Source organism: Barbatula barbatula (genome assembly GCF_947034865.1).
Source record: "Barbatula barbatula genome assembly, chromosome: 15".
Classification (NCBI taxonomy): Eukaryota; Metazoa; Chordata; class Actinopteri; order Cypriniformes; family Nemacheilidae; genus Barbatula; species Barbatula barbatula.
This window is the reverse complement of record NC_136778.1, coordinates 12,197,728-12,212,862: the sequence shown is the minus strand read 5'-3', so window position 1 is coordinate 12,212,862 and position 15,135 is coordinate 12,197,728. Positions and strand designations below refer to the sequence as shown.

At 40.8% G+C, this 15,135-nt stretch overlaps 1 protein-coding gene across 2 annotated transcripts in view; it reads left to right on the top strand.

Moving 5' to 3' along the window:
• Positions 1-835: 835 nt before the first annotated feature.
• Positions 836-15,135, top strand: part of nudt14 (nudix (nucleoside diphosphate linked moiety X)-type motif 14) — a 29,834-nt gene continuing 15,534 nt past the window's right edge. The window contains exon 1 of one of the 2 annotated variants that reach the window (XM_079475673.1): positions 836-1,196. Coding sequence is in view for 1 of the 2 variants with exons in the window: in XM_079475672.1 (XP_079331798.1) it covers positions 1,116-1,196 (81 nt within the window). In the remaining variant the exon portion in view is untranslated. The remainder of the gene's footprint in view (positions 1,197-15,135) is intronic. The other variant, XM_079475672.1, reaches the window with a different exon arrangement.

The following is a 15,135-nucleotide window of genomic DNA, read 5'->3' as shown; positions in this document are numbered from 1 at the left end:
TTACTCAGAATGCATTATGAGCTGCAGTATTTTACTGTAATATACAGATGCAGTATTGTACTGTGGATTTTTACAGTAATGTGCTGCTAATCTACAGCGACATCTAACAGTGTACCTTTTGGTTTGACATGACGACACAATGTAACACGTTCATTTTAGAAGGTTCTGTATATTCATCTAAAAAAGAAATACCGTGGCCGAGAAGTGCAAAACAAAACAACAATTAAAAAGAAATCTAGAAGCAAAATCCTGAATCAAAATGAATCTGAAAACGCGATAGCAAATCTAAAAACAGAATAGCAATCTTAAAACACAGCAGCAAGTCAGAAATAAGTTTTGGTTCCATCCAATCAGCAGTAGTAATCTCGTTCCAACAAAATACCTACCTTTTCCGGTTTGACTGATTTGTCGATGTGTTTTCTGACTTGTCGTTTTGCTTTCTGACTCGTCGATGTGTTTTCTGACTTGTCGTTTTGCTTTCTGACTTGTCGATGTGGCTTCTGACTTGTTATTTTGTTCCCGAATTGTTGTTGTGTTTTCAGATTTGTCATTTTGATTGTGGTTTTTATTTTGCTTTTAGTTTTGCGATTTGTTTTGTTTTGCACTATCCGGCCACCGTAAAAATGAGCAATTTATCAAACGTTTAACACTTGTGTATGTGATGTTTGGGTTTGACTAAATAATGTAGCCTACATATTGTATGTAATGTATTAAATGTAGAATTATTCCCAGCAAGATAACCGGATTCAACTTTTATTCAGCGCCTCGAGAGCTGCTCACATCCATGCGATTATGCAATACCCGCACGAGCCAAACACACCTGCATTCGCGCGTCAGGCGCGCGCGCGCGGAAAAGGTGGAGAGGAGGAGTGTGTCGGATGTGATTTAACCTGAAAAGGTAAATGGATGACATCATATACCCATCGTTACCATTCACCAGCGAAGACGTTGATGCTCCCTATATGGTCCTCTATATCGAGCTATCGCTACAACAACGCAAAGACGTTTTTATTCTGCCCTTCGCAGGCTTCCGTAGACGTTTCCCCTCATTCTCCCGTAGTCTGCCGCTGTGCCATCTGCTGTGAGAAGTACCCGTGGGCAGCTAAATCAAAGTCATGGAGCAGATCAATAATATTCAGGTCGTTCCTTGCACCAACTCGAATTATCTGAGACCGTTTAGGGTGCATTATAACCAGGTGAGTCGCTATAGTTTACTTGTTATCTGTCAATGATGCGGTCACACACACCTCATCATTTCGCTGTCAGCAGCCCAACCCCCATTCATTCTGTCATTGCTTTCACCGACCGATATTGCGTCTCATGTATCAAAATGAGCTCAGTAAGTATGCATACAGTAGCACCAAACGACGTGTTTCAAAGACAGCTGTGCTGAAATCGTGTATTTTGATTTTAGCTTTAAAGCGCTAATAAGCTACATACCGGAATGCAGCCACTTCGCCTCAAGCACATGCGTTATAAACAGCACAGCTGGCTCAGAATTAACAGCAGGGTGATCTCAATAATTTGCGGAGTAATACATCGCATTCTTGTCTAATACTACGAGGAAAGGGACTGAACATGTACATATTGTGCATTGAAGGTCAGATTGCCTACAGGTATGATTCACATTTTGACCTGCTGGTTATCGTCTTGGCATTTCCCCCCTCATTTCAATGTAGCTGCAAATATGTCAACACATCCATTTTCCTCCCGAGTTTACGTCATTTTTCCTCCTGTTGTGCTGGCAAGATTGAAATCCCTTTGTTTTCTTCCAGGGCACCTGTAGGTGTTTCCTCTTTGATTGTTTTCCTCAAGCTGTTCATTGCACTTAGCATTTTTCAGAATGTAGTAATACTTCCTTTTGCTTTAGTTTACAAGCAATCCCCCTGTCTATCTTACTGAGGCGCAGGGGCGGTTTTAAGGTTAGTGGATGTCCGGGGCTTTGCCCAGAGACCCCACATATTTGTTCGAATACAGTTGCGTAGCAAATCGGGTCCCCGGGCCCATCTGCAAAAATGTTTTACAGGGCACCGTCTGTTCGCTACTGTGTTAGGTGTTATGGACATCGGTTGTTTACTCGGGTTTGTTATTTAAATGTCAATGCGCGTCAATCGCCCTGAAATAATAACGGCAGACCATAAGGAAGGGCAAACTCCAAAGCACCAAGAAGAGTGTGAAATCGTCAGCATCAATAGCCCTGTGGTTAGTGAGCCGGCATATAATGTGAGTGCACTTGCTGTCCAATTCGAGTTTGATTCCCGTCTTAAGCATCTTTTGCCGGTCCCACTCCCCTGTCTCTAAACCAAAGCTTTCCTGTCTTTTCTCCACCTTCCAATCAATTAAAGTCAAAAAGACCCTTTTATATCAAAAATAGAAAGCGGGATAAAGCGACACAACCAGCGTTTTGCACGTTTGTTTACACGCAACATTTGACTGGCCCTAACATTTCTGATAAAACGGTTATCAAACAAAAGCGCTGGATCTTTCACAGTTAAAGCTGACCTTAAATCCCGCCGCCCTTCATTTGTTTGGCCACCTCAAATAGATTTAATTCCGTTTCGACACAGCTAGGTAAACAAGTAATGTTGTACAATATATATATCATACAATAATAATAAGAGTGTAAAGATTATATGTATTAAAATGATTAAATAGATGACAACTAATTAGGCCTCTCTACTACCATTATCCTCACCATACACTTTATTATAAACACCTGTTGGCCAATTTAGTTTAAAATAAATGCCTATATAAACGCTGATATGATTTGATATGTGAGATGATATGTGAATATAATTCGGCAAAAGGTGGATTTCATCTTGCACTCATATGTAGCCTCAGTTCTACTTGTTTACTCACTACGCCATAAAGCTGTTGAGAGAGTGATTAAAACTTTACTTGCACTTTTTTTCCAAGAAGAGGGACCCAGTCACATTTGCCCATGGGGGTAAATGTAAACGGCCCCTTAAGGGATTCGTACAAGGCATGGTAATAAAACCTTCCGGGCTTTACTTAAAACGTTCGGGGCTTAGGCCCCCGTAGCCCATCCCTAGCGCCACCACTGCCGAGGCGTCTTACTTAGTCATCCACATCTGCTGCTCTGTGCGGGCATGATGGATGGAATGCACTGAGCATTCTGCCCAGATGCTCATGGGATTCTCACTAAGTACCTTATTGTACGGGTAAGGGATTTCATGGTGTGTCACATTTCACAACACCCTAGATAAAACACAACCTCAATCATGTTGCCTCATTATTTACTCAGGCAAATGGGGAAAAATATATAAAAATTGAACACGAGACCTAAATTGGAATTACGTCTACAGGGATTTTGTGGTGTTTCCCAGGCTCATTTCAATATGTTTTTTGTTAGGAATATGACACAGATCCATTAGACTAAAATGGTTTAAACTAGCTTTCCGATATATATAAATCATGATAATAATTACAAATAGTTGGTAGTTCTGTTCAGGCTAGTAGAAAATAATAATTTGGCCCCACTTTTACATTATGAATGATAATAAGAGGTCTTAAATGCTTAAAAGTGGCGCTGTTAAGTGCAGGTAAAGAACCACCAGACACTTTTCCAGGTAAACAGAAGATAAGTGGAATTTTTGCACCCACACCTTCAAGCTCTGCTTCCCTGAAAGAAATCAGATTTTTCAGCCACAGCCGCATCACTGAGTCACAGCACTTTGCCACCCACACAGTCATGCCGGGACTGTGGAGGATTAGATGGCTACTGCCAATCCATTCTGTAATCAAATACTGCAATACACCTCTAACCTGGACACCACCCCATTTGTGGCTTCACCACCAGACTGGTCCTTTTTCACACATTATTTCAATATTTCCCTGCCTGATAAAACAAAACATGGCACATGCCAAGACTTTAAGACATTTGTTCACCCTCATGTTGTTCCAAACTTGTATATGACATTTTCTTCCGTCAAACTAAAAAATATATTTTGAGAAATGTCTTGTGGCTTTGTGTCCATACAATGGAAGTCAGTAAGGTCCAATGTTGTTTGGACACCAACATTCTTCAATTCAATATCATGCAGGTTTAATTGGAATGATGCTGAGGCTGAACTAACCCTATAATTTATTGTAAATCTCCATTCCAAGAAACCATTGTCCCAAGTTGACGGTTTCCTCCACATTTGCATTAAATGTTGGATTAAATGTTAGATTTGTTGCACCAAAAATGTTAAGATACTAAAACCTATTTCCAGTGCCTTTAAGGTTTACAATCTGTCATGGTAGGTCACAGGTACAGTAATTGTCAAATGCTGTCTCATTGGGGGTCTCCCGTGGATTAAGTCTTAATTAATTAGTAGAGTTGTCGGATAATGAAAATTAGCCTGAGCTTGCTCCCGGTGTTGTTCTCTAATCACTCGGGTCTCGTGAACCAGCAGCTGATCCAACATGGTCAACTGCTCCAGCTGCCAAGCTACTGCTTTAGCAGCAGGGATCTTGGCTATGAAAAGAGAGTGTATTGGGGAGAGGAGGGGTGTTGGATTAAAGCAGGGGTTGGTGGGCAGACAACAGTGTGCACTGGGTGGGGAAGAACAGATGAGGAACAATAAGGGCAGGGACGCTAGAGTGAGCAGAATGGTGAGGAGGCCATGGGAAACGTGTGGCAAACATCGCCCCAGCACCAGACCACTGGGCGCGCTCAAAAGACACAGGAAATGGGATTTACGTGAGGCAGATGTGCGCGAGAGAGAAGAGAGGTAATGAATGCATTGGAGTCCAATGAGCAAGAAAAGGTGAGAGTCGCCAATGCGTTCCCACGAAAGCCGCTAACCCTCGTTGTAGACCCTCCCTTGAGAAAGCTTTACAGAGACACCCATAAACAATGAGAACACATGGAGATGAGAATGAAAGGCTCTTGAGCCTAAAGTATTCTTTGTCAGCCTGGCCTGTCATCTTGGTAAGTGTGCCACCGCATAACCTTTTACTTAGCGACTGTTCCAATCCCACAAAACAAATGATGAGAATACTGTCACTTTCCCAAGAAGATTGTGTGGCCCTTCATAACCACTGACATCCTTTCTTACAGATGTTGGTTTTGTATGGTGAGAATCTGGAAGGGACTGCTCAAAAATATTTTCTCACTGCACAGCATAGCCTCAATATTGCGGCAGGAGGTTTTCAGCCGCCATACACGGCATTGTATTTGTGTCCTTGCGATAATTTTCCTGTGAGATTGTGGATTGTTTGTTGGAACAATGATGTGTGGTACTTTCATAACTTCATAAATCATTAACACTCTAAAGATGATTAAGAACAGTGCTGTCGTGTTTTAACTGTTAACGTTTTCTGATGTGTGATTTTTTTTCCCCTCCAATGAAAGCAGAGTTGTTAGAAATAGATTGCCATTCAAATAGAGCTGCTTGGAAAGGCCTGTTATATATTACACCATTTCACAAGCTTGTTGTACCATCCATCAACTGACTGTGTAATTGAGGACCTTTGTTTGGCTCTAGAACAGTAGGAAGTTTCTGTAAAGGCAGCAGGAACTTGTAGCCTGAGGCTCACTGGCACTACTTAAGCCCAGCATGAGACCCAAGGGGGGTGAGGGGGGGTGAGGGGCAATATGGGGAGGTAAACTCACACCTGTGGGTTGCAGGAGCAGAAGGAGAGTGGGGTCGATCTGGGAGTGGAGAAAGCAGATGGAGACACAGAGGTTGAGCTCCCCTTGTTCTCCAACTCTTTCATCCCCTACCCCTGTGCTCTGGACCGCATGAGCAGGAATGAGAAACAGCACAAAGACTTTTCAATCTGCTCAAAGTTGTTGACATGTCTGCCCGGTCCTTACATGTTGAAATTTTAAAAGGTAAAAGATGATAGATGAGAAAAGAATGGCGGTAGAAAGGTACACGTACAGAGGTACACAAATACACGTACAAGACGACAAATAATTTTGACAGAACGTTTGAAGTTATTGAAAACTACCCATATATTTATGATACACTTGTATTGACACTTGTTTTGCCTGGAAGTCCCCATGAGTTGTTTAGGAATCAGCATGTGTTCTTTTAAAAGGTTGGGAACAATGTTTACCCAGAAATGTTGTTTTGGTGGCTGGTGGGCTCAGTAACTGTGGTTACTTTTCAATGTTACATCGTTTTAGTGTTTATCTTTGAGATCTGGATTGTTATTGCATGGGTATGGTTGAGGACTCAATTAACCTTTGTAAGTCAAGATGGGGTAACGGTGCTATTTTGAACACTGACAGTAAAAATCATATCAAAATATGCGCATTGATATTCAATGTTAATCTCATCCAAATTAAATGATGTGCTTACATTATATATGTCTCTGCTTTTTTAAAAATGTATTTAGTATTTATTAACACATTCACTTACAAAAACATCTATATATTTACAAAATACTTTCATGTATATATTATTTATATATAATTTAAGTAATAAATAAACATTTATTAATTTTGATAATTTTCTGAAATATATACTTGTTTGTGTATTTTTATAAATACAAAAAGTCAAAAATACAAAAGTCATAGAGTGCCCACTATAAATATCAGTAGGACCTGGCACATGATAGCCTGGTGGGAATGGTGTGTGATTAGGGTTTTAAATCTTGGGAAGTCGAACAGCACATAGTGGAATTAAAGGCCTTGATTGTAAATGGCAGCGTGACTGCGATTAAATTCTCAGCAGCTGTCAGGGTCATGGCAATATAAACTGAAAGCTGATGATAATTAGACTTTAAGCATGCAAAAGAACAAGGCCTGTCGCCCCATCCCTTTTCATTCATAAACCTTTATTGTAAGTACGACCAAGTGGGCATAATCATTTCAAGGCCTTGCATCTTCTTGCACTCCCTGTAATCTGTGTTGTAATCCATGTCGCACGTGATTCCCAGGGTCCCAAAAGGCTTTTTTTGTTGACCTAGAGAGTGGCCCCATCTGTGTGCCAGGGACCCAGCACACAATCAACAGCAGTGAATAGTCCTGTAGGGGGCAAACCACTCAGGGCCATAAAAGCAGCTAGAACCCCATAAGGCTTTCTGGAGGTGATAGAACATGGTCTAAAATGAGTTTGGGTTAAACGTTATACATTTATATGTGTTTATTTTGTTTTTTTTAGTCTTTTAAAGTTTAGTCTGTAACATATTTTTAATTTACTTTTTAACCAAAAAGGTTACAGACTTTAAAGCAAAGTTTTTGGTGATTTGGAGTGTTTCTCATACTTATTATTGTTCTTATCCTAGCAAAACAAATACAGATACAGCTTTAAGCATGTATATAGTGAAATAATGAGACTTGTAATGGGAAGTTTAATGAGTTCGGGCTCTACACTTGGAACCAGCAATGATTGTTGATTTTAATTCTGGCCACAACCCAAAGGGATGTTGACTTGGCATTGGAGACAGTACGTTACAATGTACTTCCCTGTACTATGACCAAAGATAACAAGATCCATAACTATGATAACCAAGAGGTGCAACAAAATATGTAACCGTTCTCCTATGAGGCAAATCCTGAATGGTTAATTCAACCAGAATTTCTTGAAACTTTCAATTCATTTAACCAGCAAGCAGTCTTTAGACCCCTCACAATGGGTTCTACAGAATACACTGTGCATGTTCAGAGACCATTTTTTTCTTTAATAACCCGGATTGTAGTCCAGGATAATGCATGGCTAGGATATCTTTGTTGATATCTTTGTTTTGCTCAAATGTGGGCCTGTGAGTAGCAAAAGGATGTGCATTGTAATCGTTTTTAATGTGGTTTGGTAAGGATCAGAGAGGGAATTGTTATTTTGAAAAATAATAGCTTTTTTTCAGTAGACCAGCATCTTTTAATAAAAAGCACCTCCTTCATAAAAGTTGGTTAAATCAAATTGTTTTTGTGCAGTCAGCATTTTTTTTGGTACAGCTCAGTCTGGTTCTACAGGATTCATACCTCATCTCTGACTTTACTTTTTCCAATTACATAAGATGGTTTTCAAAATCTCAGAAATTAATTGACAATATTTTTAAGTAAGAATTGCAGAACAGTAACCATGGCTAATTTAAGAGACCGTTTCAAATATATTTATCATTCTAGCATCAATTAAGTCAAATAAAGATTCCAACTGCCATAGTTATTTAACCAATCAGAAATTTAATTGTAATTTTCAAAATGGAAAAGATTCCTTCTAATGTGTTTAAATGTCGTCTCTGGTGTGGACATGGTGTTACTCTGCACACGCACAAGTTTTAGGCACTACATTAAAGGACCTGCATACTAAGCCTATGCCTATTCTTCATTTATATATATATATATATATATATATATATATATATATATATATATATACACACTCACCTAAAGGATTATTAGGAACACCATACTAATACTGTGTTTGACCCCCTTTCGCCTCCAGAACTGCCTTAATTCTATGTGGCATTGATTCAAGAAGGTGCTGAAAGCATTCTTTAGAAATGTTGGCCCATATTGATAGGATAGCATCTTGCAGTTGATGGAGATTAGTGGGATGCACATGCAGGGCACGAAGCTCCCGTTCCACCACATCCCAAAGATGCTCTATTGGGTTGGGATCTGGTGACTGTGGGGGCCATTTTAGTACAGTGAACTCATTGTCATGTTCAAGAAACCAATTTGAAATGATTCGAGCTTTGTGACATGGTGCATTATCCTGCTGGAAGTAGCCATCAGAGGATGGGTACATGGGGGTCATAAAGGAATGGACATGGTCAGAAACAATGCTCAGGTAGGCTTTGGCATTTAAACGATGCCCAATTGGTACCAAGGGGCCAAAAGTGTGCCAAGAAAACATCACCCACACCATTACACCACCACCAGCCTGCACAGTGGTAACAAGGCATGATGGATCCAGGTTCTCATTCTGATTACGCCAAATTCTGACTCAACCATCTGAATGTCTCAACAGAAATCGAGACTCATCAGACCAGGCAAATTTTTTCCAGTCTTCAACTATCCAATTTTGGTGAGCTTGTGCAAATTGTAGCCTCTTTTTCCTATTTGTAGTGGAGATGAGTGGTACCCGGTGGGGCCTTCTGCTGTTGTAGCCCATCCGCCTCAAGCTTTTGCGTTTTGTGGCTTCACAAATGCTTTGCTGCATACCTCGGTTGTAACGTGGATATTTCAGTCAAAGTTGCTCTTCTATCAGCTTAAATCAGTCGGTCCATTCTCCTCTGACCTCTAGCATCAACAAGGCATTTTCGCCCACAGGACTGCTACATACTGGATGTTTTTCCCATTTCACACCATTCTTTGTAAACCCTAGAAACGGTTGTGTGTGAATATCCTAATAACTGAGCAGATTGTGAAATACTCAACTATGCCACGCTCAAAATTGCTTAAATCACCTTTCTTTCCCATTGTGACATTCAGTTTGGAGTTCAGGAGATTGTCTTGACCAGGACCACACCCCTAAATGCATTGAAGCAACTGCCATGTGATTGGTTGATTAGATAATTGCATTAATGAGAAATTGAACAGGTGTTCCTAATAGTCCTTTAGGTGAGTGTGTGTATATATATATATATATAAACACACGAAATTTTCTCGTTATTCATCTTTATATGTAAGCATGCTTCTAATGGTGTGTTTACTGAAGTGTAAGCTTGCTCTTAGGTTAACTTAACTATTAAGGCTTTGCAATATATCGCAAATGGTAATATCACAATATGCAAATCGTAATAGTTTGCTATTACTTCTAAAAGTAAAAATAAAAACATTCTAAAAGTTATGTATGGACCTCTTTGTCTGTCAGGGTATTCACAGAAGAGATGGGTTTTAGTATTTTCTTTAATGTTGTGAGAGATGTGGTTGACCGGACTGAGTTAGGAAGAATGTTCCACCTGGTAGGAGTTTTGAAGGAGAAGGAGCGGGAAAGAAATGTACTGCCCTTTTGAGAAGGCAATACAAGAAGCTGCGCGCTTACTGAACGCAGGGTTCTTGATGGAGTGTAAGAGGGTATGAAAGTATGCCGGTGCAGATGCAGTGATAGTCCTGTAGGAGAGCATTAGTGAATCTGATACGGCTTCAACTGGTAGCCAGTGGAGAGAGATGAAAAGTGGTGTCACATGAGCCCTTTTGTATTGTTGGAAAACGAGGCGTCCTGCTGCATTCTGAACCAGCTGGAGTAGTTTGATGGCAGTATAACCATCAAGGAGAGCATTGCAGTAGTTGAGATTACAAATTGTGCTGCATGCTCAGTGAGATAGGGTCTAACCTTTCTAATGTTAAATAAGGAATATAGGCATGACCGTGTTGTATTTGCAATCTGATCATTAAAGGACAGCTGTTCATCAAATATGACTCAGAGATTCCTGGCGGTTTTGGCAGGAGTGATTGTGGTGTTGCCAAGTTGGATGGTGAGATTGTGTTGCACTGTGGGGTGTGCCGGAAATACGAGTAGTTCTGTCTTGGCAGGGTTCAGCTGGAGGTGATGCTCTTTCATCCAAGCTGAGATGTCTTCCAGGCAGGCTGTAATGCGAGCTGCCACAGTGGTATCGTCTGAGCAAAGTGAGATGTAAATCTGCGCGTCGTCAGCATAACAGTGATGGGAGAAGCTGTGTGCCCCTATGATGGGTCCCAAGGATGTCGTGTAGATGGAGAAAAGGAGCGATCCAAGCACCGTTCCCTTAGGGACCCCAATGATCATGTGGTAAGCAGTAAACACCGAGCCCATCCATGACACACACTGAAGGATCTGCTGAAGAGGTAGGATATAAACCGCCGGAGAGGAGTGCCTGAGATTCATAGAGATGACAAGGTTGCTAGCAGTATATTGCGATTGACAGTGTCTAGCAGAATCAGGACTGAGGATTTAGATTCTGCCTTTGCTAGCCGCAGTGCTTCTATGACCAATAGCAGTGCAGTCTCAGTGGAGTGGTTTGTTTTGAAGCCGGACTGCTTATCATCCAGTAGCTTATTCTGAGATAGGTAGGCAGATTTCACACTGAACTTTCAAATGTTTTTACAATAAATGGGAGGAGATAGACAGGTCTGTAACTGTCGGTAGAAGTAGAGGGGTCCAATGTGGGTTTCTTAAGTAGGGTTGTGACCTGTGCCTCTTTGAATGTGGATGGAAAAGTGCCGGTTAGCCAATTCAAAGTCAATTCAAATTCATGAAATGTCAAGGTGGTGTAACCATCCTTTGAGGGGCAATTTTGTTAATATTATTCAAGAAGACTTGACAGGATAAAAAATCTGAAAAACGCTTGGTGACACTAACTCCTGCATGAAAAGGTTAGAAACTCAGGTGTCAGGTATTATGTATGCATGTCAAATGGTATGACCCGAAAAATACATTGATAATTCATCATTATTGGAAAAGGAGTATTGAAATATTCCCATCAAGGCCATATGTGTTTCCATTGGTTTCCTTTTATGCTTGTCAAATTTGATTTTAAATTGAAAAGTCAAACAGTGAATCTGGTTACAGCATTAGACTTCTATAACAAACCTGTATGTTCGGGGCCAATTTACTCAAATATCGATAGTTTATGATGCTAATTAAAGATGTAACATAAACAAAACTACTATTTGGAACTATTATCAAGTGTTCAGTGTTATATTTTTTGTGGTGCAATCCACAACGTCGGAATAAAAGCTCTGAAAGTCCAATACAAATTACGATCAATTAGAGAATTACCGGATACAGGCGGCTGAAATGAGCTTCCTCCGAAGGGTGGCTGGGCGATCCCTTAGAGCAGTGTTTCTCAAACTTTTCCTGCCATTCCCCACTTGGGAGGTAAGGAAGGGGTGCGAGCCCCACCTGTCCCCAATAGCCAAAAACAAAATGGTAAACGCTTTGGTTAAAAAAGCGTCTGTTAAAAAAATTACTAAATTAAATAAGGTCCACTGTCTGCTTGGTTTTGCGGGTGCCGAAACTCCAGTTTTCTTTTCTTTGCGATCTGATGTTGTTTTAAGTAATTTTAAGTTTTGAGTGTATGGTCAATAATAAAGTAAATTATCCACCCATCTGTCGCGCCCCACTTGTCATGTCTCTATTCCCCACCAGTGGGGCCCGCCCCACACTTTGTGAAACACTGCCTTAGAGATAGGGTGAGAAGCTCGGCCACCCGGGAGGAGCTCGGAGTAGAGCCGCTGCTCCTCCACATCGAGAGGGGTCAGCTGAGGTGGCTTGGGCATCTGTTACGGATGCCTACTGGACGCCTTCCCCGGGGTCTCCTCCCGGTCGGACGGGCCCGGAGCACCTCCGGGGAAGACCTAGGACACGCTGGTGGGACTATGTCTCCCGGCTGGCCTGGGAACGCCTCGGTGTCCCCCTGGAAGAGCTGGAGGAAGTGTCTAGGGTGAGGGATGTCTGGACATCTCTGCTTAGACTGCTGCCCCCGCGACCCGGCCCCGGATAAGTGGTAGAAAATAAATGAATGAATAGAGAATTATTTTCCTTAACATTAACTATAATGGTTATTTCTATTCCATTCATTTATAATTTAATTTTATATATTAACATGATTTAATAATGTAGTATAATGAATTGGGTATCTACATTTGAATATAAATTCAGTGCTAATTGAAATGATTACATTTCTGATTGATAATTAATACGATATAAGACATGCGCCTGCATGCGCAGGGTCCTCTCTTGTGTACGGGCGTTGGAGACTAGCACAGAAGTCAGGAATAAAGTTGTTGCTTTTGTTTTATTAGTCACCACAAATATTCTCCATGAGGTGTGCCCGGTGGCGTGAGTGATAGTTGGAATCAGCTGTGCACACACCGGTCCCGCATATCTCACGGAGGAGACCGGGAGCTTAAGAGGTCGAGCGGCAGGACTGTTGACGAAAGAGGACCGGGCCCGGACATATGCTAAGTTTGTGTTTGTTTTGTGGCCGGCAGTCTACCGTGAGGTGACTGCCAGTCCTTTACTTCCGTGTTACTTTTGATTTGATTTCAAGTTTGTTGAAAGTCACTTTATAGCCAATCGCTCTAACACTACTTTTAACATGGATAAAGAAGTGCTATTATACGCATGTTTAAATTTGTATTTGTCCAAGAGTGTAAAAGTAACATGGCGGCTAAAAATGAGGAATATGCAATCCCACATTTCCCAGACGCTGCATTCTTCCGCCATCTGTGCGCCTCTAAAGGTAGCCACATCGGCTTCATTGTGTGCGGGACACAGAGCTCAGATTTCCGGTGGTGTGGACAAACTTGGGTTCCTGCGCCATTCCAAAAAGCTAAACGTGGCTTAATCCATTACATTAAATAAAGTGTTTTATGTAAAGAAATGCAGAAAAACCAGAACATGAACGGAAAGGGCAACAATAAAGGATCACAGGACAAAGTGTAATCGCTCATTCATGTTCAAGGCTTCTGCTTTTCTTTACATAGTCTGCTTTATTATATGGTGTGTACAGAACTTTGTTTTGGAATGTCGCAGGAACATAAGTTTGGCCGCAGAGCCAAACTGTACTTGCCGTGTCGCTACTGGGACATAGAACCTCACACATGCAGTGGGAATGCTATGACCTGTTAATATGGGCACTGAAATAAACACATGACATGTGAAACATATTAATGTCCAGCTTGTCGTGATAACACACAATTATAACATTTGGGCAGATTGTGTTTTTTATTTATTTATTATCATAACCTCTAAATAATTTTTCTCTTGCGCTTAGTTTTAAGTACTTTCACTTTGTCTGTCTTGCACGACCGCTGTGTATGAACTTGCACAGCCTCTCCCTTTCTGCGCTCCCGTTAGTTGCTAAGGCAGGGATGGTGCGGAGTTAATGCCTTCGTTTAGATTAGGAACTTTTGGTCTGCATGCATGGAATGTAAAATTTCACGCCTCCTAGAAAACTGTGGGTCTTTAATCATCTTCTTGGCATCATTGACGAATGATTCCTGAGAATTGCTAAAATAATTCCTGGTTATATTGGCATATATATTGTATATACAGTCATTTTTACAATGACCTACTTTTGCACTTAAGGGTTTGATGAAAGTTTCCATCCGGAAGTGTCCATTTTAACATGTTATACTGCCCGCTTTGGTTAACACTTTTGTTTTCACAAGAATGCACTCAAGTATACACTTGCCATGAAAAGGCACTTTTTATCCCCACTCTCCTTGCCCTGCGGGGAAAAATAAAGAATTTTACGCCTACACAAATATGTTTGTATCACTGTTTGATCTAGTGCTTGAAAAGATTAAATGAGGAGCCAGCACACACCTCTTCCGTGACCCAACTATTGCATCTCCTCTGCATTTATGAAGAGACAAAAAGAGTTTTGCACATTTTCATTTAATAATTTCTTTAAATGCCCCTTATTCTCTTTGCTGAAAGTGCTTTATAAAAGTGCTTTATAAATAAACTTTAAGTTGAATTGAGTTGAGTTGCTGACAAATCCTTGTTCTTCGACCAAACTCCTTCAATTTTGTTCGCTTTAAAAGAATTAAAACCTTGTCCTTTTCTTAGCACCTACTACATTTAGTCATTTAGCAGACGCTTTTATCCAAAGCGACTTACAGATGAGGAAACATTGGAAGCAATTATAACAACATAGGCAACAAAATACATAAGTGCATCAAACTAGTCCATTAATAAGTGCATCAAACTAGTCCTACTGTTTTCCAAACATTGGCATTTCTTTCATAGAATGTAGAAGGGCACCGCATGAAGATTATAAGGATCCACTCAAGCATTTAATAGCTCCTTTGGGTTTAATGGAACAACTCTGACACCATACACAGCAATGAGACTGAAGTTTGTTCCGCTTTCTTAGTCTTCCCTCCAAAACACTCACATTTTGGAGCCAACAGACACAGGTCATTAGCACGAAAAGCGGCATTGCCCAAAGCAAACATGACCTGTCGGATCCGCTGACCATGCTTGGTATGCAGGTTCACTTTCCACACTCTCGTTTTACACCGGTGCCTCAGGTAACCGATGACTGTTTCCATTAATGGAGCCTTGCTTCTTATTAACCGATCAGACCTGCAACTATGATTAGGTTGGTCACGCTTAAACTGTTCAGCTGGAAAACGGCATTATTTTGAAGTGACTCAATGGCTGTTAAGAGGTATTATGAAACCTTTGATTATTTAATAGTCTGCACTTAAAATATAGGCGAGATGTTTATCCTTTAACTTTC